We start from the raw sequence: 27,496 nt of genomic DNA, 5'->3' as shown, positions 1-27,496 counted from the left end.
CGCCTCTTTACATGTTAGTACCAGTATCTCAGGGTAAGTAAAGTGCAGTAAACTCCCTAAACTCTCATGTGATGTGTGACCGAACAATGAAACAATGAACCTGCAGTTGCTGTAGCCTGTGAAAGTGTTTTAAAATCCCTCATACAATGCAGGCATGGAAATCCCCTGCATCCTGGAGTCATGCATTATAAACAGTGTAGTTGTGAACGCCTGGGTAATGGTTAACACTTGTTATTCTGGTCATTGCAAATCGGATTCCACTTGCTACAATATACAAGAAAATACATAGAGCAAGGACTCAGACCCACTAATCATTATTGGTCAATTGGTCATTAAGTTCAGGGCTTGTAACCAGAAGGTCACCGGCTGAAATCCCACCTCTGCCACTGACTGACTCACTGTATGACCCTGAGCAAGCCACTTAACCTGCTTGTGCTCCATCCTGCGGATGAGATGTTAAATCAACGTCCTATTGTAAGTGACTCTGCATATAATGCACAGTTCACAGCCTACCTCTGTAAAGCACTTTGTGACGCTATATAAAAATGAAGATATTATTAAAAGAAATCTGTTATGCAGTAGGTGTGTTGAATTTTAAAAGTGATTAGCATGTGCATGTCTCACCTCCAGATGTGTTTTACCTTACATGCTGTTTTTTAATGACAGAATTAGAAGTAAATAAATCACTCTCATAACAGAACGTGAAGTTGTTTTTTTTTTTTTTTTTTTTTTTTTTTTTTAAATCACTAACAAACCAAATGCAGCACTCAACAGATGGTTTCATACTAATGTACTGTAAATACCATATTTGCTCGAGTAAAAGTCGACCTCATGTAAAAGTCGACCCCCCCCCCCATTGTGAGAGCAAGATTCAGGTATAATTTTTTTCCCCTAAATATATGTATTAGATATCCTGACGCCATCTGAGCAGCAGATTTGCAAAAATAACAATTTTATAAGTACTTCTATCTAGAATTTTGACGTGTATTACAATAATTTTACGCGTAATTTTGACGTGTATTACAATACAGTACATGCTTTTTTTTTGTGACCGGGTACTCCCCGTCCCTGTGCATTTTTGTATTATTTTATATTATTACTATTATTTAAAATGTAGGGTAGACGAAAAGCTGTCCGCCATTACTGTCGTTCTTTGTATTTTTTTTTACTTTACTCTGCATGGCTGTCGGCTAATAATTATGTAATTAGCTTACAGTCACACAGATTTATTAAACTAGTGCAAACTATTACCGAGGCGTTATCAGTCTGTTGTCTATGTCCACTGTCTTCTGGGTCTGACGTCATCACCCAAGCCATCCTGTCACAAGCACGCAATAGTATTAATTTTGTATACAAGCCCCACCCCCACTTCCTTCCTAGCTAAACACAGAAGTATTTCAGTGGAATGTGGGGGTACTGTGGTCTGGCTGTAATTCAATGAAACTGTGTCTGTGTTTTACATGTCAGCTCCTGGATGTAAACAAACCTGGGATTCATTTTTTTAATATATATAGACAAGATTTTGTCAAGTCTTGAGATGTTTCATTTTGATTTGAGAGAAATTAGAAGCATTTGCTCTGGTAATGAAGGCATCAAGGATTTGCCCACAACAATGGAGGTGCTGCTGTTTCCCACAGAGGCACGATGCTGAAGGGTCGCGCAATGGAAAAGGTAATAATGTTGTTGTTGTTGTTGTTGTTATTATTATTAATATTATTGTACCCCTCCATAACGTTCATGCTGCCACTAGTCATCGCAATCAGTAAATGTAGGCTCTTACTATAAATTAAAGATTGGTTCATGTGTTTGCTTGTGTATTAATCGACCCCCCCAACTTCAGGATTGTGTTTTGGGTTTAAATTTCTCGACTTATACTCGAGCCAATACGGTAAATGCTTTGGTTTACTTTTGCTAGTTAAAGATAAATTATGTTTACTGTAACATAAAACTGTAGGTGTAATACATGAATCACATACACCAGAATAATGATCTTTGTATCCGTTTCCAAGCAACTAGTTTGCCAGTTATACGAGCACTATCATGTATTGATACTGTACATTTGTTCATTGACAGGGCCAGCCAATTTGTGAATAGACCTTCAGGTAGTCTGCAATATTTTATTACCACCCTCAATTACACAAGCACTTTATGTTTTTCTAACTTGTCAATTATAAAAGTGTGACACAGTATTTTTGCAGTTTTTTTTTTTTTTTTTTTTTAATATGCTTTACCATACCTCTCTGGGCTTTAAACGCGCCCCTATGTTTTACTATGCTTTTCACTATCATTTATTACACTTTGCATGCTTTACTGTGGTACACTTTTAGATCACCTTGTCATTTCCCATGATGTCTGTTCTACACCTCTGTCCTTTCTGGGAAATATGTTATTCTAATATGTCAGAATGCATATTTGTTTTCCACACCTTGATAAATGTAAGATAACTAATATATTCTAATCTTACCTCTACCACTAAACTGCATTCACACATAGTAATAACTAACAAGAGAAGGGATAGAACTTTGGTAATCTTTCATTAGTTTACAGTGTTGTGTGGTAAAACCAATGCAGTCATTCTAAGGAGGTACTTTTTGCAGTTACTCAATACTGTTTTTTTTTTGGTGATTTCACAACAGTTCAGGAGGAGCTCTTCAAGTCTGGTTTCCTGTTGTAGACAGATGTGATGTGTGTTAGATCAGCCATCACCTCTTTATATTAGTAAGCACCAGCACCATCTAGTGCACAGCAGTCTACTGCTAATAAAACAAAGGAAACTTCCAAAGTGGTGACTCACTGGAGTGTGCTGGACTTGCTTCCATTAAAACACTGAGGTACTGACAGCCAAGTTACCAGCGACTAGAAGTGAGAATCAGCTCCTGAACTGTTTCAGAAACACAATATCTGCGTCAATGCAATAAGAATCGCTCACGATTGCAAAAGCGTGCAAAGGTAAGGGGAGCGTAACCAAACGCTTTCAATAACAGGTCACCAGTAGGTTGACTAGCCTCTTGTAACATGTATTTGGGTTTATGAAGATATAACATTCAGAAGCTGCAAAAGTACAGTACTGTACCCTCAAGAACAAAATCCATCACAGCTCTATGAACGGTTCTGAACATATAGCATTAGGTGTATGTACAGTATGGCATGCTTACACAAGGATAGACACATGCGTGCCTCCACTACACTATATTCCTGTCACCCAGGATACTCATACCCTCAAGAAGATCTTTCGAAATTCCTTGGTTTGAGCCTTGCAATGACTATCTGTCCAGTGAGGTAAGGAGAAGTCTGCTAGTTAATGTGTTTAGGGACAAGCCCTTACATTTACTTCCTGAAACAAGGGCAGTTTTCACTAAATGGACAAAAACTAAATATAAATACTGTAGCACAGTGGTACTCAACTCTGGCTCTGGGGATCTATTCCAGTCCTGGTCTTTATTCCAGCCAGGTCCTACATTAGTTAATTGCCTCTTAGCAGCTTCAATTAACTACATTAGAACCTGTACGGAATAAAAACCTGGACTGGATTGAATCTTGAGGGCCAGAGTTGAGCACTTGTCTGTCCCCCTCCCCCCATCATGCAGTTTTATAGTTTTTTAAAGTCTGCATGGCCTTACAGTGACACCACATGTCCTATCCAGCTGGAGAACTATAGGTCAAAATCAAACAAAAGCAGTTTCTAAAATAACATAATTTACTTTTGCTAATGTTAATGCCATTACTGCTGTTTATATTATCACAGTTGTAACTATCCAATTATTTCAATGTCAAATTGCCATTGCTTCTTTTCACCACTGCATGCCTCTATAGGCTTTCATGATTACGTAAGTAGTGTCAATCAATTGAATCTACACCTAGGGAGTCGGTCTTGGTTGGTAATGGTGTTTGATGCTTAAGAACCGTTCATTATGTGTTGGCCAATAACATTCTAATCAGGTCAAAGTCATTCTGAATAAAAATAAAGTCTTACAGGACAGGTCTCCATGTAGCAGTTTGTAGCTAAAGGTGACATGACTTGTAGTTTTAAATGACATTGGAGGAATATGCGAGCCAGGCATACGGAAGAGGAGAAATCACTGACTCATCGCTACGCTCTCGTTGCCAGAAAACTAAACCGGACAAAACTGCAACCTGATGGAAATCAGAATAAAGCAGGCAGGATATCTTCTTAGAGCAAAAAAAAAAAAAAAAAAAATGAAAATAAATTCTTAGGATTATTACAGATATGTAGTATTACATGCTTATCAGCAACCCTCTGACGGTATCATTGTTGTTTACGTGTTCAAAGTCTGCTGAGGCCTGCTGTGATGTCTTCATGTTGGTCACGCTCCACTTTACTTTCATTTTCTTCCTGCCTGTTGATCTTTCCGAATGCTCACTGATCCTTTGCTTTTGCAAAGAACTTCATTATGCATGAAAAAGACTTTCATTACATTTCCTAGCCCGACATCTATCTTTGATTACATCCAACTCCCCCACCCCATGCACTAAAAGGAATTTAGATTTTGTGATTTTAACAAAAGCGCTTTCTTTTTTTAATGTTATGAACCGGAAGTAACATTTGCATTCAGCCTTTGTTTTTGAAGTCAAACATTATTTTCAACGTGTATGTACATCTAAAGAAGTAAAGATTGAATAGAATGAAATTGTCTCAAACAAAAAAAACTTCCATAGCTTCTACAGCACTGCATGCACAAAAAAAAAACAGCATTTGTAAATACTGAAATGTACTAACTGTACAGTAAACATACTGGCAGCAAAATATAACCAATACTGTATCTTTGTTTCTAGTGCATATTTCACATATTACCAAAAACAAAAAATATTTAAATTGTATATTTCTGCTGATGCAGTTTTTTTTGTGTGTCATATTCTCACAGACAGTTCAGCACTTAAGGTCCCCTACAATAAATATCAATTTTGCCCTTAGGTTGTAAAATAAATACAGCAAAGTCTTGCTCAGTATTTTCAGCTCAGCAATTGCTATAGATGCTGACTCCTGGCACATTCACCTAACCAGCACCACCTAGTGTTCTGGTGACTTTATTGCAGCATGGAATACAATGCATTTAATGCATACACAGCCACCTGAAATTAAAAAAGAACCCATAACAGAAAAATATAAGGTCACAGGTTAATTCCCACATGTTCTGTCTGTGTGGGACCAGTTAATTAAATTGTAAATATAAAATTCCATGAAATCATGCAAACCTGAATATTCGTTTCAGCAATGCCCTGTTTAATTCTTAATAAAGCAATGAACTACACGCATCTCTTTAGAAGCACCATAATGGCAATTTCAGCAGAACTGTCTTTTAAAAAGTTCACGAAGGAAAAATAGGTCTGGGTCGGGTTAGGGCAGTAAGCCTACCTCCACTTACAGAATCGATCACTTCTGTGAATTGGACCCACTACATGATTTACACCCCGTGTATACAATGTACTGTATTTGTATACACTCAGGATTTGGCCAACGACCATTTTGCAATTTCAGCACTGATAAATTATTAAATAATGAAATGAAAGATTATTTCAGAGCAAATTATTTTGATCAAATTGCGAAATGGAAAATATCAAACAAGCAAAGCAGACAGCTTCTTCTGTCTTTGAGTAAAGAGATATAATCAAATTGCGAAATGTAACCTTTCATTTCATTCTTTGAAAATCTGTCAGTGCTCAAATCAAAAATAGTTATTTTTGTCGGTCACTGACAGAATCTTGACTGAGTGAAACATATAGAACGACTGCCTGCTATAGACTTACAAACAACTAAGCAACTTCTAGGAAATACTGCCTCTCTCTGTGACACACACGCATGAAGCATAAGTCCCATTTTATTAGTGAGACACACGCAAACACAGAATGTATTTTAATTGAGAAATGAGATGAATAGGGTATTTAAGTACTTCTTAATTCAAAATGTAGATTTCTTTTCATTCATATACTCGGTGACAACAAATATGCCAGTTGAGATATATACAGCTGTACAACTTTATTAAATGCAATAAAGCTGTCACTTAAAGAAAATGTTACTTCTCAGGAAGTAAATAGATGCAGCATCTTTAATTCAATAATGTTATTTATGCATTTAGAAATTGCAAAAACATAAGATTAATTTGTGTCAAATTCTGCATATTGCAACAGTCACATGTCTGTGCAATGTTTTTACTTGCAAGTGCTTTCTTTCTACATCAAAACAATATAACAAGAAGGTTACTGGCACAAATTATAGATTAAAATACATTGGAAAAATTATGCAGCATTAAAAGAGTAAGACTGCACAGAATGGCAAACTCATCTTCTGCATATCACAGTAAAGTAAGTTTGGCCATGTTGAAATAAATCTCAAGTATCTGTTTTGCATATACAACTCCTGCACCAGGGGGCGCCCAAACATACACAGTCTGCCTTTTATAACGCTATTAACACTAACTGGCAGGCCAACAGCAGCTGATGTCAAATTGTAGTCTTAGAGTAGCGACAGTTGAAATTGTGAAGTAATCAATTGTATTGTAACAATAAAATAATAATAATAATAATATGCATTTCTGTAAGTGATATAAATATTGGTTACACATTTCAACATATTGCAAAACAAAAAAAAAATGGCATATGATTTACAGTTTGGAGTACAAATTACATATGATTTACAGAGTTTGGAAGTCTGTTTCACAAGGGGCTAAAGTGCTGAAAAAGTTGCTGTTCATGCCACTGCCGAGCACCCCTTTCAGCACCTCATGAAAGCGGTGCCCCAAGAAATTAGGGGGTGTATAGGGGCTTTTCCACAGCTTCCTACATCCACTTGTACATGGATTTCAAAGAATCCAACTTCCTGATAATTTTAGCACACAACAGGCAGGCTCTATATATGGAGACGTGCCAGTGAACTTCCACAGAGAGAAAAGTTCCCTTGCATTGCAATACATAGAGATAAAATGCTATTTATACACAAACAAATATGTAATATGCATGTCCCAATACTTGTTGGTGAATACTGACTGTCAGTGCAAAAATGATTCAGCTCAATATGAACAAGAACAAAACACAATGTTTGTGGTATGATGGAACTGCTAAGTATTCTGCACATAGGCGTTGTCTGCGTATCATGACAAATTGATTTGAAATACCATTATTATATACAAGAACATTCTGAAGAAATGCATAATGCATAGCCTGAGGTATAACAATGTCTAATTGAGTCCGTCAGTTTCAATATGTAAGTCTTGCTAGCAAGTCAGACTTACTTTACTTCAGTTTCATGTGTCAACTCCCCCCAGAACCTCTGATGTCACCTAATGAGTAACGATCAGAACCTATTGGAACTTCACATGTTTTTGTCTGTTTCAAAGGGGGTGGGGGGTGGGATGGGGGTTTGCGCGACTTGTCACTAGTACTAGCACTAATGTCTACAATTGTTACATTACTGCAGCTTACTGACAAAACGTTGATAAAGACATTACACTTATCCATCATATAGATAAGCAAATGTTGGTTGAACTGTATGATTTGAAGGTCAACCGAGACAGTTCTAATTTCTATTTTTTAATACAAATATTCTGAAAACTCAATATGCTGGACGGTGCTTGTCAGTCATGCTCTAATGCAGTACGGAGTGTCTAAATAAAGATAGGTAAACATGCAAATTATAAATGCAAATTAATCACTTTTGTCTGTGCTACTTCAGTGTGCCACTGGCTTAAAAGAAATCTTTGCAGAAAGGAAGAAATACCAATTATTAAAGCCCTGAATAAAACAATACATCAGACATGTGCTGGTCCATCTAATCACATCATAATAATCAAATAAAAATAAGAATATGCCAAAAGAAGAATTAAGATAGCAATACAACTACAAGTCCACATAAAGGTAAGAATTACACAGCTGCTTAGCGTATTAAATCTCGATCAGAAAGCTGGCAGTTGTGCTTCACTCAACCTCTCAGTGACATCACCTGTCAATACTTACGCAGCTCAGCAACCAAGTCTGAGAAATCCAATGACTGTTCCAAACTGTGCTGCGCACTCGATGCCTGGATCCTCAAGCACAGGAACTCTGGCATTTCACACACAGTTGAGGGAGCCTCTGCCTGAAGCTTTGTACCTGAATAGTGCACCTATACATTCCATATGTGTTCAGGAGGAGAAGCCTGGCCTTTGATTGTACTTCTTCCCACTTAGTTGAGCTGTCTGGAACTTTAAAAGAGGGGGAAAAAAGATGCCTTTGTTTACTACTACTTTAAAATGAAGCTAAACAGTTCCCATCAAATACAATCTTGTAGAAATATATGATAAGAAAAGGTATGCTGGCTGACACAAACAGCATGTTCAAACAATGCACCGTGACACTTACTGAGCTGTAAATGCACGATTGCAGCCGTTTTGTCAGCAGTCAACGCCCAGACATTGAGATCATCTACTGAATACACGTCTTCCAGTTTCAACAGATCTTCTTTGATACGGGTCACATCCAAATGCTTCGGAACACCTGCGGAATTGGGAAAAAGATTTTAGATACAGAGGAAAAGGTTTGATACGCAAAAGCAATCCTCCACAGGATCATTGCCTCGTTTTTAACCCTTGTAGTGTGTAAATGGGTCAGTGATTAATGCTGTCGCTGAAATACATGTTTAAGCCTATAAAACACAAGGCAACTAGTTCTAGGTGAAAAGTTGCTGAAACAAGAAATGTTTAGGTTGTGCTGCTTTAAGAGTATCTGTAATTAGCGGGGTTCTGAAAACACTTTGAAAAGAGGTTTGAAACAGACTTCAAAGTTATAAGTGTAAAAAGTTGTCAGGATGTTAGCAATGAAAAGACAGATTATAGGTCAGTTATTTAAACAGTTGTAGCAACACGTGGGGACGTGTAACGCTATATTTTTTGGAACCCCACTACTTACTCCTTAAGCTTTGCACATAGAGATTTTTCTTTCAATATATCACTTGCAAGAAGTTACTTCTAAAGTTGAAGCAATTGAAGTGCAAAAATATAACCCATACACCACAAACTCTCTGACTAGAACCTGAGAGAACCGAACCATATAAGAACCTGCAGCTTACCTTCCAGTATAATAATCCCAGTGTCCCACATTATTCGTAAGGTTGTAAACAGCACAAGCACGGAGAACACATAGGTGCAGATAGGGTCCGCAATCTTATACTCTGGCTGTGAATGCAACAAAACGACCGTTAAAAGGTTTTGTAACTGCAAACTAAAAAGTTACTTCTTGGGCTGAATCTGGAAACTAGGCTCCTTCGCTGTAAAATATGTTAAAAAATATCAAAGACAAAGCAAGTTCTAAAAAAACAGTTGTACCCCATTTGCAAGCTTTTTAAGTCTGATTTGATACATTGATATTCACAGTTTGATATTCACAGAACTGTTGTAGCCCACTGACCTGACAAGTGTCATGTTAATTTTTTTTTTTTTTTTTTTTTTAAAGCTGCATACTATACATTTAACTCTGAATGGAACCAATGGACGTTGTAGTGTACATTCTAATTCAGTCTATAGACAGAACAGTAGGTAGACCCTTAATTAAAAACCTGTTTATGTTTTCTGTTCTGAGACGCCACTGTCCCACGTTTCCATTGGTGACACACAAGCTATGTGCTTGTTTTGAAGTCTGTTAGATGTGATTGTCCCTTTAAAATGCACCTACTGTCTGATGGATGTAGAGAGCAGGATGTTTTTTTGGTGTAACTTGTTTGAATGGCCTTACTGCCTACCTCTGTATAAAAAAGGTAACTCAAACATGAACCAAACCAAGCCACTACCTTAAAGCGGACGATATAAGCTGCCACCAGCACCCCGACGCTTTGAACCAGGTCTCCCAAGGCATGTATGAAGGCAGCTCTCACTGCCAGGCTGCCGTGACTCTTGTCATGGCTGTGCCCATGCCCCCCTTGTCCATGTCCTGAGCTGGCAGCATGCTGCAAGGACCCGTGGGAGTGGGAATGGAGGTGCCCTGACTGATTCAGTATGAATCCCATTCTGTGCAAGAGAATCATACTTTAGTATTCATTCAGGCCCTGGTCCAGGAACACAGAACAGCATGTTTCACCATTTCAGTCTGGATTAAAAAACTCCTTTATTGAGTATACATGAGAATAGGACAACAAATATTTACATATACTACATCAGACTGGGACCAAGGAGCCCTATGAGGCTCCAACATGATTTCCGACAGCATCATACGGCTTTGAGGTTTTAATCTTCAGTACATTTCTCTAAAGCCACTCTTTAATCCTCTATGATTCACAGCCAGCTCTCAGCACTCGATCATAATATGTGATGTGCCTTTCATTATAACATGGGAAATAAAGCCATTCTTATTGAAACATTTGTGTAGCTTTCATCATATTTAAAAGTTTTCTTTTTAGTATTACCAATTCTTCATCTAAGTCAACGTCAACTAAACCATTCAACAGCTGTTTAGTAAACGAGGGACCATGGTAGAAATCTACATTTTCTAACTGAAAGTGTGTTACAAACTTTCAAATAATTTTAAGTAACAGTAAATAAATCAAAATGTTGAACCTGTGTAAAAAAATATATATATATATATATATATATATATATATATATATATATATATATATATATATATATATTATACACATACATACATACATACATACATACATACAAATACAATTTTCAACAGTTCATATTTTGCCAATCCCTTACAAAATGTGTCAACGTTTCACTATTTATTTCAGCATGACTAAAACTGCAAAAACAAACTAGAAACACTTTACTATTGAAACAAGTATTCTTTTTCCCCAAACACAAACCCAGCCCAGTGTTTTCAAGAACGCAACAGGGCAAAAACCTCTTATTTATCTACAGCTGTTGGTTTAAGTATTAAAAAGCTGTGAACATGCCTGTCAAATATTACTTCTAAGTAAGGCTGTATTTTTTTTTTTTCCCACGGTTATCACTGATTTGACAATATCCCTGAAATGTAACCATTGCTGTGTAATACGTAGTTCCCTGTAAAAATTCCCATTTCTGAAAGAATAGTATAAATATACAGATTTTTAGCACTTACAAATAAATATATTTGCCAACATTTGCCTTATTGACGCACTGCCTTTTACACTGCATTTAGGAACATGGCAGCTGTTTCAGTTTGCTTCCGGTTAATAATTGAGCACATTGCACAGAGCTGCACGATTTCTTCAAAATTTCTTCAACGAAAAAGACACCAGCTGCATCAAAGATCGGAAATATTTCTGCTAAAGATCACTGTCCAGTACAAGAAGGGGACAGGTCACGTGCCTGTTGTTATTTTTAGATGTATTTATGTTTTTATTGTGTTTGATAATTCACTGACGGTAAATACAGATTGTCTTTAAAATGGTGGACATAAAGCAAAATATTCTACAATTTAGCATTTACTTTCTTTCAGGTAACCAATTAAATATTTAGGAACATTTGTTGCATAATAACTCTTGAGAAAATTATCAATTTTGAATGTGACAACACAATTTTTTCAGCTTTAATACATATTATGTTTAAATTGTGAAATATCTTGAAATACCTAGTAAAACGCTACCTAATCAATAATAAAACCAAATGCATGTTTAAACATGTGTTTTGCCATTAGCAAATCATCTTGACGAGAAACCAATCCCTTGGCAAACTGGAGAGCAAACATCATTACTAACTAAAGTACATTTAATCAGAAACCCAAAACTTTAGGGTTACAGAAATGTTATAAAAAACATTTATTTGGTAATTATCTTAATGAAACAAATATGTATTTCATTGTGCTTTCAATTGCAAACAGCTGCTGTGTAGGTCAAGAGAACAGAGTACTACAGAAGGACTTACATTAGGTTCACTGCAACACCAACTGCTGCAGTAATGAGCATCACATCCCCATCAATATCAAATTCCTGGTGGATAGTTCTCTGAACAGCTTCATACAGCAGGATTGCTGCGAGAATGTATATGAGCAGCACACTGACAACTGCAGAAATGACCTCTGTGCATAGAAACAAGAAACAATCACATAGCAAACGTAACATTCATATAAGCTTGTGATATATATATATATATATATATATATATATATATATATATATATATATATATATAAGTATATATATATATATAAAGTGTGTATATATATATATTTTACAGGTAGATATCTAGTACAGAATCCACTGTTAGACGGAAACAATGTTCTGTTAATATTCACACGAGTAACACTGTTCTCCGCAGTTCAGATAACACAAGATGGCACAATATCAGCGTGTTCACATTATAATGGTCCACCAAAGGCAAGTAACTTTCCGATAACTTCCGATAAATGAATTATCCTGCATTATAATTCTACCTGAAAAAAAAGGGTGTTTGATGGCCCAAATGTATCAGATTACCTTCGATTAAAACCTGCCCACCTTAATGAGGGCGCTTAGAAGTGACTACGATAACATGCAATACTGTGACAAGCAACTCTGTTCTTTATTAGGAGCTGCATGGAAAACTAGCGTCATTACTATTGGTTATACAGAACCCAGCCAAATGTGTTAGTTAGCACATAATAAAGAGGTACAAACAGCAGATTTAGAACATTCAGATTATTCTAAAACACTTTTCAAGAGCTAGTACTCTATCTTAAAAGGTGTTGACCAAGGTAATATGAATATTATTGCTGGCCCCTCTTCTGTTGAAGATCTCTTTATTTGTACTGTCTACTTCAGTTTAAAATATGCAGGTATTTCAGACAATGCTATAAATGAAAAACTGCTGCTGTTGAAAGGTGGTATTCCACTTCACTGATCTAGCTGCAATACGAGCAAGTTACTAAACAACAGGCAACATCATGCAGCACTGCTCTGCACTGCCCCATTGTATTTGACAAAGTAAAGCCTTGTACAACGCATGGTAAATTAAAACTAAAAACCATTTACTTTTAAAAGGGAATATGCAGTAATAATATATTGGAAAATATTATCCTAATGACAACAGGAATCGTAGAATTGCTCTTAACAACATGCTTTATAATCACAGGTTATGCAGAAAGACAAGGGTTAATGTAAATCAATACCAATTTAGGAATTGCATTTATAATAAACAGTAACTGGGAAAATGTTTTGGTCACCATGGAAACCAGAAATCACAGACGAAAATAAAAATACATTTCAGCCCACAGCATAGGTGGGCAACATTGTCCCTTCCAGTCCAGCACTTTCATTCAAGCATGTTCAATATTTTTTAATTGAATCCATTAAACCTCCATCCCCCGACCTAAAGTAGTTCATCATTATAGCCATTAAACCTGAAACAGAATCGTTCATGATTGATGATGCTGTATACTATTCTGACCCTTGGGAAATAACCACATTTATTTTTGCTTGCCTGAGCTACATTGGAGCTTGCAGATGGTATTCAGAACATGCTGCTGAAGCAGTAGCTCTGGGATTATGGCAGTTTTTTGGGGGCACGGAAGGACAATCATCAATTGAAAATGATAGATAGATAGATAGATAGATAGATAGATAGATAGATAGATAGATAGATAGATAGATAGATAGATAGATAGATAGATAGATAGATAGATAGATAGATAGATAGATAGATAGATAGATAGATAGATAGATAGATAGATAGATAGATAGATAGATAGATAGATAGATAGATAGATAGATAGGCTTCAGTGAGTTACAGGAAAATAATTTTATCTAGGGCTTCTGTGAAGTTATAAATAACGAGACCAAAGGTCGAGTAATTTATAAACTGACAGAAACCCGAGATGGAATTGTTTTCCTGTAACTCACTGAAGAGGCCCGTCTATTATTTTTTTTTTATAACAGATGGATACCATTGTGATGCTAATATTAAAGAAGACAAGGTTCAGTAGTACAGTTTGTTTCAGTGCTGTACAGGCGCTCTGTGTCGTTATCCGTTTCTCTGAGATACGACTGTACCAGCTTTACATTTTTTATTTATTTATTTATTTTTGTAATGTATTCTCATTTTTTTGATCATTGATGAACATTTCTGTACTGTGGGTGTTGTCGAGTGATTGAAAACAAGACATTTTGTGTTTGAATTGAAAGTGATGGTCTCAAGGAGTTGAATGGGTCAAAGTTCAAGTATATTTTCCTCTAGAGGAATTATCATTTTTTGATGTCACTACTGTGGTATTACGCCTTTTTTTTAGAATGGCTCAGGATGCAAATATAGCCTTCATTACACACACACACTCACTCACACACACACACACACACACACACACACACTAGATTGGAAATTTTTATTTATGAGTCACACATTCTTCACAGAGTCCCGCCCAAAAACAAAGAAAATAGTAAACAATAAAATAATAAAAATTAAAAAACTGAAATGTCATCATTTTTTAAGTATTCATCCCCCTGGGTCAATACACGCTTGAACCAACTCTGGTAGCTATTACAGCCAGTAGTCTTTTCGGATAAGTCTTCTTTATTAACTTTGCACACCGTGATGGAGCAATATTTGCCCATTCCACCTTGCAAAATTGCTCAAGCTGTGTCAAGTTAGTTGGGGAACGGTGATCGACAGCAATTTTGCCACAGATTTGAGATGGGATTAAGGTCAAGACTCTGACTGGTCCACTCAAGGACATCTATTTTCTTCATTTTAAGCCACTCAAGTGTTGCTCTGGCAGTGTGCTTTGGATCATTGTCCTGTTAAAAGACAAACTTCTTCCGCTGTTTGAGTTTTTTTGACAGAGGGGCACAGGTTTTTATCCAGGATTTCTCTGTATTGTGTGCCATTCATCCTCCCATCAATCCTGACAATATTGCCAGTCCCTGCTGCTGAAAAGCATCCTCATAACATGATGCTACCACCGCCATACTTTACGGTGGGGATGGTGTTACCTGGCTGGTGTGCAGTGTTTGTTTTGCGCCACACATACCGCTTAGGGTTCAGGACAAAAAGTTCCATTTTGGTCTCATCAGACCAAACTTGCCACTCTCACATAAAAGCCCTTTTTGTGGAATGCCTTGGAGCTTGTTGGTACATGAACATCATCGTCCATCGCAACTTCTGTAACTCAGTCAGAGTCACAGTTGGCCTCACAGTAGCTTCCCTAGGAAGTGCCCTTCTTGTCCGGCAACTAAGTTTAGAGGGGCGGCGTGATCTAGGCAATGTGGTGGTAGTTTTGTATTTTTCCCACTTCTGTACGATGGACTGCACTGAACTCTGAGGGATGTTCAATGCCTTTGAAATGGTTTTGTACCCTTCCCCAGATTTGTGCTTCTCTATAATCACATCCCTGACTTGCTTAGAATGCTCTTTGTCTTCATTTTGATTCTTTCTTTTGAAAGTCTCTACCATACTGTGGGACCATACAGAGAGAGCTGTATTTATCCTCACAGATTCATTTAAAGCAGATGATCCACTAATTTCTTACACCGGTGGAGTCTTTTGTGTGACTTGTTGAGGTAATATATTGCACCTGAGCAAATTTAGGCTTGCAATTACAAAGGGTATGAATACTTTTTTAATCTGATAATTTCCGTTTTTCATTTTTAGTAAATTGTTGAACGCTTTTGGAATTTTTCTTTTGATTTGACATGATGCTCAAGGCTTTGTAGATCAGTGGGAAAAAAATCCTAACTTAATCTATTTCAAATTCTTAATCTGAGACTCTTAAATGTGAAGAAAAGGGATGGGAGCTGAATATTTCCTTTTAAAAAAATTACAAGAATGTCAGAGACTGCAGCTTTAAATTAACACTTTCTACCTACCCTTTGAATTTGCATTTTTTTTTTTTTTATATAGTGTTCTTAATCTTCATTTACTGTTTCTTAGTATTTGTCATGACTAAAGTCACCAGCATATTTTACCTTTAGGGAAGTCTTTGAGCAAGCCTGAGCAAGGTGCAACGAGGACAGTATTCAAAATGATGCCTGACAACTGTCATTAAGAGGGAGTTTTAGACATTCGCTATTGCAGATCTTTCACAGACTCCCTGTTTCAAGGGGGATAAGAAACTACATGTGCACATCACTCATGGTAATAGTAATGCTTTCTTCTCAGATTTTGGGGGAATTTGTTTAGGAATAACCACAATTCACCGCACACGGTACAAAATCCCCTGAAGTTTAAAAGGTAGCAGGGGACTCCCAAACATGCACAAGACTATTAAATATGGTCTATCCAAAAGAAATAAAAAATGCTTCTATGATACAGAAAAACTTTTAGATCTTCCAATGTTGTGTTTTCACTTCCTTCTATTGACCTATGTTCGAAATGCCCCTTTATTTGCACGACAGGAAAATATATATTGTATATCTATGACATAACGATTATAGCACAGTCTGTTTATGCAATTTGGGGTGAAGGGTACAAGCATGGCCACAGATGGAGTTCAGAGATGTTTGTATGACCTTGAAATGTTGTGAAATGAGGGACCCTGCGTTCTATCTATCATAGCTTCTGCATTTTGCCCTGCTGTGTCATCAATTTCAGCCTCCCACAATCAAAATTAACTCTTTACAAACACAGATTTCCTTGGTATAGTACCTGTTGACAACATTTTTCCACAGTTGAACTCTGTGCACTCTACTTTATCAGAAATCAAACAGTGCCTACAGAAACATCCAAACTCCCTCCACACTTGAAACCTGTTTACCCCTAAATAACAATAAACTACTTAGCCATGCACCTGCGGTAATACATATATATATATATATATACACATACACAGATAGTGGACAAAAAAACTGGAAACACCTGGGTAAATGAGGGACACCAAGTATATTGAAAGCAAGGGCTTTCTCACAGGTGTGGCTCATGTGTTAATTAAGCAAATAACATCCCAGCATGCTTAGGGTCATGTATAAAAATGCTAGACAGGCCTGGTTGCCTATAATTATGGCTAGCATGGCTGCAAGAGGAGACCACAGTGACTTTGAAAGAGGGGTGATTGTTGGGGCGCATTTGCCAGTAGCTTCAGTGACCAAGACTGCTCAACTTGATGTTTCACAAGCAACGGTGTCTAAGGTGATGTCAGCATGGAACGCCGCAGGGAAAGACATCATCAGCAAATGGTAACAGTGGGCGGAGGTGCATACTCCAGGATCGTGATATCCGTGCATTAATTCAAACTGCAAAGCAAAACAGGCAAGCAACTGCAGATCGATTGACTGCAACCTGGGACGTGAGCAGCCCGTTTCATCAAAAAAGGTCAGCTGAGAACTCCACAGAGCTGGATACCATAGTCAGGTTGCAGTGCACAAACCACTCATCACACCTGGCAATGCACGTTTGTGAGTCCTGTGGTGGAAAGAACACAGGCAATGGACTACCGAGCAGTGGAGAAATGTTCTCGACAAATGGACGAATGCACGTGTGGCACCAACCTAAAGAACTCTACAGCCCTGAGTGCTTGGTTCCAACAGTGAAGGGTTCAGGTGGTTCCGTAATGTTGTGGGGCGCATTTTCCTGGCATAGTTAGTGTGCACTCTTTCCCTTAGAAGGCAAGGTTAATGCTAATTGCTACTTAATGGTACTGAGTGATCATCTTCACCCCATGTTGCAGCATTTCTTTCCTGCCGGGGTGGTGGGGGGGGAGGGTGGGTGTCTTCCAGGATGAAGTGACGTTATCCATATATGTAACGGCCTTCTCAGTCACCAGATCTGAACCTAAATCAAGCATTTATGGGATATTCTGGAACAATGCCTGAGACAGCATTTCCCACCTCCATCAACCAGGCATGAGTTGATTGACTTTCTCGTGGAAGAATGGTGCCGCATCCCTCCTGCAGAATTCCAGAGGCTGCCACGTGGTGGCCCAACGCCCTATTCAGTGACTTTACTTTTTTTTGTAATACTGCGTGCAAATAATATATATATATATATATATATATATATTATTCATATATATATATTATATATATCTATATATATATATCTATATATATATAGATATATATATATATAAATGCACACACACACACACACACACACACATATATATAAACACATGATCTTATCGGGAAACTACCTTTTCTTTTACCATACAAGACATAAAAAAACATATCTGTAAAACTTTATGGGACATAGACTAGAATTATAATTTGAAACAAATAAATACACATGAACTGGTATGAAAAAACACAAGCAAGTTCACTTACCCAGACGATGCAATCCAAAAGTGAACCTCTTAGTTGGTGGTTTTGCCGACAGCCATAATGCAAGCAAGGACACAACAATAGCGATGAGATCCGTTAGCATGTGCAGCGCATCAGTCATAATCGCTAGGCTATTGGCGACATAACCACCTTAAGTGGAATTTTTAAAAGAAGTTAAACTGCTTGCATGGAAGAACAATTAACATAGCCATTTAGAATGATGGTGCATTTGCATGAAATCCATGATCACATTTAAAGTTAAAAGGAAGATAAACGTACTACACACAGTACAGTAGTCCCTGCTATAGTCCTCACTTTCTAACTGGACATATTATATTTTGTTTGTTAAAAAATGTCCACAGAGGTGAGCAAATTGTGCAAGTTTAGTTCTCAAAAGAATGACATGGGACTTTCTGAATCGACAATGAAGCTAAGGCAATGGTCTACCTATAGGATGGGGATTTTGCCAGTCAGTGACGGCCAAAAGATAGTAAGTTGTTTGGAGCTGTTATTGGGTATATGTTGGATACTTGCATTATGCAAAGTAGGAAAACAACTTCCATGGCAAATATTTGAGTTGCAAAATTCCCTATAGACCTTGTCATTTGTAAAACTGGCTATTAGCAATGTGCAATATGTATTATGTTGCTTTATACTACTGTTTATTGCATCCACTTATTCACAGATCACCCATGTGCAACACCATATGTTGCAATATTTGAAAGGGATACATGTGTGTATAATAAGTTACAGTATATTCAAAATCATGTTTCAGTAGCACCATATTTCTCCCACACTTGTTTCGAATTAATATTTCTTCAATATGATCAATATTCAAAATCTACTGATTTAATCTATTGAAATATAATCTGATGTATTTTCTGATATTTCTCTTCCATACGAATACTTTCCAGTATGCTGTTGCATAAATACGCATACACAAGTATACACATAAAACCTTGTGTGGCTTTTTTTTCTCACTTTGGGCATGTATTAAATAATCAAGAAAGATGTTGCAATATAAGAAAAACAAAAAGAAAAGAGGATCAAAGGGGAGCAGGGTCTCCTTTAAAATAATGGGAAGGTATCGACACCTCAAACTCACTTCTGACCTCCTCCATAACCGTCGGAGAAGCATTTTTTACAGTAACAGCTTTAATACAATTGTTTAAGTGTCCTTATTGCACATGGAATAGCCGATGCCGTGTAATGAATTGATTGTACTCTTTTTACAAGGGCGAGCTTGTGCCAGCCTCTGCTCAGCCTAAATGTTCTGGTCTCAATTTTTTTTTTTTCTCTTGTGCCAAAACAAAAGTGTGCTGTAAAACTTTTATAAGTCTAATTTAGATCTGAAGGAGAGCCGTGCGCAGTATCCTATTTGTTAACCAGTGACTTCTTATTGGCCGGTTTAATAACTAAATGGACAATACGTTAAGCTAATCAATACATGGCAGCATTTCGGGATTTGGGCAGGTGACACAGTGGAATGGCAGGGTTTACTTTACACTGTTACATGGTTTCATTATTCTAGGACTACAGCTTTTACTGTTGATTTTACAAATGGCGAACGGTGTCCCAAAAATTATATTATATTATATATATATATATATATATATATATATATATATATATATATTATTAGAAAAATTATATATAGGCCATTTAACTTACCTATAAGTTCTCCGATCATAAAGAGAAAGTATAAAATAGCAGCGAAAGCTAGCTTCTTTTTCACGTTTTTCTGTTTGAATTGTTCTTTTTTCTTTGTGCATCCATCACACTGGTCCAAATGAATCCCCGGGTTCTGAAGGCTTGAAGAGGAACCCAGTAAAGAATCATCGTCGGATACTGCTGAATGAATACGTCTGCCGTTGACAGCCGAGGCAGCGTGAGGGATGCCCGGAGAAGAGTCACTCATCTCATCCGATACCACCACTCTGAGTTTGTTGAACTTGGGAAACTCCTCGTCCAGCATTTCGTCCGAGAAATCAAATGGAGTGGTGTCGTCGAGATCCAACGGACCATCGTTGGTCGTGCTAAGGACTGACTTAAAAGTTGCCCAAAGATTACCCGTCGACATTGTGTTAACGTTCTTGGACAAACCCCCGAATTTAAAATCCGAATCACTTGCAGTAAAAATATATATTTTCTTTTTTCTTTTCAAAAAAAATATTTGTATGTAGTTATGTTCCAATTATCTTCAGAAATGTGCTGCACTGGAGGCATCTATTGTAAAACATTTAAGAGTTCTAATAAACAAACAAAGAAACAACAACACGACGCATATTCCTGAATCAGCATACTGTACGTCAATAATACACCCGGTGATTGATTCAACTGTTAAATAATGTCATCAATGTAAAATTCAGTTTATTGTTGGTTATTGACGTGTCGTGAGCAGCAACACTTATGACAACCTACTGCTTTTCCTAATCTATCTTGTCAGTGACTACTTTGATGTGGCATTTATGATCTTTGCAAGGAACACTACGGCATAATAAAAAGTATGGGCTGTGAAACTGTCATACTTAGCTAGTTAAAAAAAAAAAAAGACATTTTTTAATTTAAAAAATATAATTGAAAACTTTCACGTTACCTTGCCAAAGCGAATTCCATTCGTATCTCATTGAATTGCCGAATGGTTCGTGCTCTCTGGTTTTCCTCAACCAAACTACATCGAGCAGGAAGCGATGGTATGGTAAGGACTGGACCGTTTTTTCCGTGTGTTTGTAACACATGACTGGACCTGATGATACAGCCGCCTACGGGCTGGCAAGATGAAGCCACTTGAGATGAAGTCACAAAAGGTAACTGTGTACAGACCGAACTAATTGAATTTCTCTTGTTATTTTAGCTATAACTTGAATTAGGTCTGCTGTGTTTTGGCGTAGGAGGCGAATGGCGAGCTTAAACCTCAATAATATTTGTTAATATTACACTTCACTATTAAACGATTGTGGTTAAAAAAAAAACTTAAATTCTGTATTAATAAAATGCATTAGCATTAGTAGTTTTTGTAGGGGTGGGTCAGGGTTAAGTATAAAGTAATAATTCTGTGAGAGAGAAGGCTAAGGAATGGTTAGGAGATCTGGTTTAGAAATGATTGACAGACAGCCCAGAAACAAAAAAACACACACACGCAAAAAAAAAGGTATAGTTTACTGAATGGAAAAGAGTAGTGCAACAGGTTCTGAACAGTATATGCTATAGCTGAAAATGAGAAAAAAAAACAATTTTTGTTGTTGTTATTAATTACATTTGTAGCAAGGCAACCACGCCTCTTTCTTCAATACCGAGAGCAAGCGCATTCTTTAGCGCAAAGGGTGTGTGCATTGCTGCAGTCAGTCAAGCTAGGCTGTATGAACGAGTCACATGAGTTAAGATGCAGTCATGAGATCTTGTTGTCAATTAGATGTTGCTCTTCCTGGATGGGGTGACGGTACGGTAGACCGTTAATGAAACAGTTTGGATTTCTGATTGTGTAGAAAAAGGTTGACATTTTCAACTACTTAACTTTTTTTAAAATATTAACGCTCAAAAAAAAGCTTTGATTGTGTCACAGTGTAACCCCGTAGTTTAGCCCACAATGCTTTAATTAAAATATATATTTTTTATTTATTCAGCTTTTAAGTCCATTGCTGCTGTATCCGTCACATGTCACCAGCTACAGTATATTTACAAGATATTTATACAAGATAAACAGACAAATTATTAACGTACAGTTCAATAATGTCATTTTGTGTTTCCGACCAGGAATAATTCAACTTGCAGTATTACATTACAATTCTATTGCTACATTTACTAAATATCTCAAAAAAGGTACAGTATTGGTATTACCGTTTAGAGTACTGGGTCTAAAGTGTGTGTGTGTGTGTGTGTTTTAGTTTGTTTGTTTGAATGCTTGTTTGTCTTTTTGAGCAACCGTCTTTTCATTTTACAGTAATGCTAGACGACAGCATATATATATATATATAGCAATTTTAATTATGCTTAACCAATTAAACACGTTCTGCACATGTGTTGTTTTCAGAGAGTATTGTGCAAATAAGGGGAACCTACCTTATCAACCTGCATTGCCCGCCCTTTGAGTGCAGGTTCTAATGGAGCCAGAGGTGAAAGACCATGAGGAGATGTCACCCAAGACCTCCCCAGTAAACAACAACAACAACAACCACTCTATAGGTAGGCTATCTACATTTCTGAAAAGCACACAATGCACTAATATATTCCACATTCAACTACTTAATTACTATTGTTGTGTTTTTACTGTACTTCAGAATCCAATATTGTGTCAACATATTCAAGCCTGTCAGAAGACTTAGTGTTTGTGGATAATAAGGTAGTTGAAAACCTAACTGAAGGACTGATCTCACATTATTTACCTGACCTGCAACACTCAAAATTGGCCTTGCAGGAGCTGACGTGAGTATTGTTGTTCTTTTTGGTGATGATGAAATGCAGTTGGGGAAACTAAATGGAAAGTCTAAAATGCTAACCTCAAAATATCCAACGGCCTATCAAATTTTAAATTGTGTGTTTAACCCATTTAACCCTAGAGATTGAGAAGTCTTCTTGTCAGTGATAATGATACATTTTTCAGATAATCTAATCTTAGACCTGTCTTTTTCAGACAAAATCAAGTAATATTACTTGACACGCTGGAACAAGAAATCACAAAATTCCGGGAGTGTAATTCATTACTTGATATAAATGCCCTGGTGAGTTTTTCATAGTTAAGCCACTTTATTTATTTATTTTTACATGAAAGCAATATTTGCATGCAGGTTACTTTAATCATTTAAATAGATGAAAGACATGTACAGTGATAGGATTTGTAATAATTTGTAAACCAAAATTAATGATGGAGCACCCAATGAAAATGACTTGGATTGCCCTGTATTTAGATTAAGTTTGTATAGATTGAGATGTATTATTTTTCAAAGTAGCGATGTACCTTTTGAAGACCTCTGCAACATTGCTCATAATTCATTTCTATTTTCAGTTTACAGAAGCAAAGTACTATCATAATAAACTGGTAAATATAAGAAAAGAAATGATGATGCTACATGAAAAGACAACTAAATTAAAGGTAGGTGAACAACAATGTGAAATGCTCATGTGTGGTCTGCCACACTTAATCCAATTCTGATACAAGTTCTAGTCTAGGTTATGGTGATGTCATTTTCAGTTTTTCTCTATTGGCTAAGGAAGGGTAATATCTGATTTAAGCTTAACATTTCCACAGACAATTGACACACAACAGGTTATTGTGTTGGTATCTCAAGGTGACCTACTTTTTCACATGGATGGCACTTTATTATTTGAGCTGTTGAGTATATACACACACACACACATCAAACCGTGCTAGGGCAGAGAGTAGGAAACAAGAAAGGAACTCCAAAGGTTGTCAGTGTGATTTGTGTCTCATTTCCAGAAAAGAGCACTGAAACTTCAACAACAAAAACACAAAGAAGCACTGGAGAGAGAACAGCAGCAGGAAAAGGAGCTTGAAAGGGAACGGCAGCTGATTGCAAAACCTGCAAAAAGATCTTAATAGTCAAAGTGTGTGCAATCTGTATCAGTTCAGATTCTGTCAAAGAAAGTGCTTGCAATAAGGGGGGGGGGGGGCAGGTGCCTAGTTAGGTTAAATTAAATATCCCATGTTTTAACATAGTGATGTAATTACTGATCTGCTGTTTAAATTTTACTGACATTTACTTGGTTTGTATTTCTGCCCTGTTTAAGCATGAAGACAATCCTGTGTGTGAAATCAAGTCATATGAAAATAATTCTAATAACTAAACAGCAGTAGCACAAAGACCGTGCATTTAAATTGAGGATGGGTGCAGAAATTATAATGCTTGTTAAATGGCATTGGTTGTTTTTTTGTTTTTTTTTGCTTGTTTTGTTTTTTTACTTGAATGATGCGTTCTTTATATCACATGTTCTCCCCTATAGCCTTACTGGGATGGAAAGAAGACTCCCATTACATAGCGGTTTGTTGTATTCCAGGTTTTACTGTGAGCCTGATGCAATATGTAACAAGATCAGGTGTGTCTAACCAAGCTCCAGATCAATCCTGCAATGGGTCAGACTGCTATGTAATGGAAGTGTCTGCTCCTTCTATCTTGCTTGGGTATTGTCAAAATGTTATTGTCTGAAATGCAGCAAAGGTCTTTAAGTGCAACTCTGATATGATTTATAAGACAAGAGGTTGCAGAAGATATTAATAACAGGTGCAGTATTATCAAAAACTTGATTCTCTAAAACTGGATCATCCAAACAAATTTCATACCGCAGCATAAATATATTCAGTAATTGATTGACTACTGTATTACTCTTGACAAATAGTGTTGGTGGTCATGTTGGTTTTTAGGGAGTGGTAGCTCTGGATTTGTTTCATATCACAAGCCATATATTGTTTTAATATGGCTGAGTTGTACATTTACACATCTGTTAGTAGAGTAGGTACCAATGTCATTGGAGTTGTTTCAGTTCTAACATGAATCATTATCTTTGGTAAAATATCTATGTATTGAACTGGTGTACTATTCAAAAGAACTTGCTCTTGCTCATCACCCTGGGAAGATATTATATGTACCAGATAAAGTGAAGAATGTTTGCATAATCATTTTAATTTGATGTACAATAAAACAAAGTATCTGTGTTTACAATACCTCAACAGATCAAATTGAGGACACTTGTCGCAATATCATTAGTACATCTCCAAAAGTTATTTTACATTAAAAACTATTCTTTCAAATTTTGCAAACACTGTAGTTTACTCAGAAGTACTTCTGGTATGCAGTATTCTTTCAATGATTCTGTGCTAGGTTGTACAGACAGATGAGATTCAAATAACATTTTTTAAAATTTTCTATCCAGGTTTGTGATTGTCTGCACTTTAAGAATAAAAAATGTATGAATATTACGGGAATAGGTCTTACCACCACAGTATATTTTGTTGACCTGATATTTTGTGTATTTATACATAGATCTACTGTTTTTAAAGAGTACAAAGCTTCCTATGTCATTTTGATGTTTGCGTGTGTGTGTGTATATATAATCTATCATACCCATGAGTGTCCAATAGACACTGCTGTCTGTCCAGATACAGTTTAATAAAACAGCTTGAAACTTGGCAACACGTCTAATACAACAGAGGTTCAGTACCCTATAAAGAATTGAAGAGGAGTTACCTGTAGCCATCAGTACATCCAGATTGGCTATCTGTTTGGTGCAGTTAATTATTCCATTGATCTAGTACTGGTGACACTTATCTATATGTGTCACTTTTAGGTACTGGTGCTGAGAAAACTGCCTTTTTAGACTGTAACAGCTCGGCATCAGACAATACTGCTGAGTTAGTGAAGCCAACAGTTCACAGAAGTACTAGTTATAGCAATAACACCGTGTAACATTATTTTTTTTTTTTTTGTTCCTGGGTAGTAAGTGTTATTTCCTAAGTGAGTAGTTTTTCGAGATTTACGATTATACTGTATTTACAGTATAATCGTAAATCACGAAAAACTACTCACTTCTAAATCTTCTGTAGTCATTTTTGTATTACTTTAGTATAAATACACGTTAATTTGGATTCATATGTTGTTTTTTTCTGACTTTGTGTGAACGAAAAGACACACATTTGCCAGTTTTCCCATTGGAAATAGTGATATTTCAAAATATCACTGTCCTGGTCACAAAAGCAAAGTTTGTGGGGAATAATAGCCATTTTCTATACTTTTGAGGCATAAGCAATTAGGAAATAACACTTACTACCCAGGAACAAAAATTGTGTTACATAGTGTAATGATCTCTGAGCTTCTCAAAGCTATGTTGGAATTCAGTTGACCCTACAAGCAAACAGTGCACTTCACCATCAGTCTGGTATTCTGTCAGCAGTGCAACATGTTGAACGGGCAATCAATCAGCAGGATGACTTTGTTCAGACACTGGAGAGTTCAAGGTGCATTGCATGAAACCCATATTAATATGCTGAAGACTAAGGTAAGGTTAACTAATCCACACAGAATAGTGAGGCTGCTCAACATTCATGTTCTTTGTGTTTCTTAACTGCTTTGAGGCCAACAGTCACCTGGAAGGAATTTTAAAACCATTCTGTGTGTACCAGCCATGGGAGAGATGAAGGGAGCATGCTCAGCGGGCAGATATATAATGATCCCGCTGATGGAGTCTGATATTGAAACGTGAACAAAATGTGAAAGTGACTAAGAAACTCATTTCATAAACATTATCATTCATTCATTCAGGACCCCATTACGTTAAATGGCTTGTTTACTAGCATGCTTTCTAGAAAGAAAAATACATAAAAATGTATGGCTAGAATACAATTTTCCATTTTCTTTCTTGCTTAGAGATCATTCATCATATAATGAAAATATTTTGCTGCTGGACTCACAAATGATTATAAAGAAAAGGCAACTATTTTATAAGGTTGTTGCCATACCCTGTAACCTGTACTGTATTAGGAAGCATTGCTCCTCGAATATGCATGGTTTCTACTGACACCTTGTGGTATACAGGTGTAAGAATGTAGCACTGACGCACACAGTACAAAGTTGTTTCTTTTTAATAAAAAAAAAAAAAACACCAACCCCTTAAACACAGAAACCCACCACAGTCAGCAACCGCAAACGTGTAAGAGCGAAGATTCCTACAACAGTTCAGTTAATTTCGCGTTCCCATGTACAGTAAACTATCGTATAATAATTTGCGATGCGAATAATATGTACAGCTACTCGCGTGTTGAGATACAGTAGTTGTGGCAATCTGACATTTACCTCTGGGTGAGAAACAAAGGTTTTGCTCAATTTGGCTTGAGCAACCAACTCGTTTCCAAACACGCAGCTCAGTTGGCAAATAACCTGTGCGCTATTCTTTGTGTGGAACGAATCAACTCTTAAACAGGGATTTTTGCTATTTTTCTTGAAAAGAAACTACAGTTTATAACCTTCATTTTTTGTCGGGGGAAAAAACAGATAAAAACTCATATATAACTAAAATATTTTAAATACAAAATCGCCAATATTTAGAACTCGAAGAATTTGCTGCCTGAAACACGTATTTATTCCCCCCCCGCCCCACCCTGCAGTATAATGGCGTCCAAGTCATGATGCGGTTTTAAAAAAACTGAGAGGTTGGCTGAAGTACGCACTTCCTACAGTGATAAATGAAGTAAGCTGGCATACAGTAAGTGTCTAATTAACGTCTCATCTTCTTTGGCATATACATAACAAAATGACATGTACGATGTGTATTGGTATGGGTGTTTGGAGCGTGCTATGTAGTACACAGCAGGCAAAAAAAAATTCTCCTTTAACTGATCTAGAGCAATCTTAC

At 36.8% G+C, this 27,496-nt stretch overlaps 3 protein-coding genes across 9 annotated transcripts in view; 2 read left to right on the top strand and 1 right to left on the bottom strand.

The window, feature by feature from the left end:
* The first annotated feature begins 485 nt into the window (after nt 1–485).
* On the top strand, nt 486–25,304 carry bloc1s6 (biogenesis of lysosomal organelles complex-1, subunit 6, pallidin). 6 transcript variants are annotated; one of them, XM_041218453.1, is made up of 7 exons: nt 20,893–20,943; nt 21,890–21,955; nt 22,167–22,318; nt 22,414–22,558; nt 22,767–22,854; nt 23,139–23,225; nt 23,571–25,304. In XM_041218453.1, the coding sequence occupies exons 3-7, from the start codon at nt 22,237–22,239 to the stop codon at nt 23,688–23,690; spliced, it is 522 nt and encodes a 173-aa protein (XP_041074387.1). In that variant the 5' UTR covers nt 20,893–20,943; nt 21,890–21,955; nt 22,167–22,236; the 3' UTR covers nt 23,691–25,304. The 6 variants fall into 6 exon arrangements, with proteins under 6 accessions (XP_041074388.1, XP_041074385.1, XP_041074387.1 ...); XM_041218450.1 differs by lacking the exon at nt 20,893–20,943 and adding an exon at nt 21,532–21,627; XM_041218454.1 differs by lacking the exons at nt 20,893–20,943; nt 21,890–21,955 and adding an exon at nt 486–1,671.
* LOC121294592 (zinc transporter 4-like) lies at nt 6,805–20,824 on the bottom strand. 2 transcript variants are annotated; one of them, XM_041218447.1, is made up of 8 exons: nt 20,733–20,824; nt 19,808–20,362; nt 18,140–18,286; nt 11,838–11,991; nt 9,776–9,992; nt 9,059–9,164; nt 8,353–8,487; nt 6,805–8,195 (listed from the first exon to the last, which is right to left on the bottom strand). In XM_041218447.1, the coding sequence occupies exons 2-8, from the start codon at nt 20,214–20,216 to the stop codon at nt 8,041–8,043; spliced, it is 1,323 nt and encodes a 440-aa protein (XP_041074381.1). In that variant the 5' UTR covers nt 20,217–20,362; nt 20,733–20,824; the 3' UTR covers nt 6,805–8,040. The 2 variants fall into 2 exon arrangements, with proteins under 2 accessions (XP_041074381.1, XP_041074383.1); XM_041218449.1 differs by lacking the exon at nt 18,140–18,286.
* A 1,934-nt stretch (nt 25,305–27,238) lies between the features above and the next one.
* LOC121294822 (sulfide:quinone oxidoreductase, mitochondrial-like) overlaps nt 27,239–27,496 on the top strand; it is an 11,086-nt gene continuing 10,828 nt past the window's right edge. The window contains exon 1 of the mRNA XM_041218931.1: nt 27,239–27,346. The gene's annotated coding sequence lies outside the window, so the exon portion shown is untranslated. The remainder of the gene's footprint in view (nt 27,347–27,496) is intronic.

Source organism: Polyodon spathula, chromosome 19, assembly GCF_017654505.1.
Source record: "Polyodon spathula isolate WHYD16114869_AA chromosome 19, ASM1765450v1, whole genome shotgun sequence".
Lineage (NCBI taxonomy): Eukaryota > Metazoa > Chordata > Actinopteri > Acipenseriformes > Polyodontidae > Polyodon > Polyodon spathula.
The sequence above is the reverse complement of the archived record's forward strand: the minus strand, read 5'-3'. Positions and strand labels throughout refer to the sequence as shown.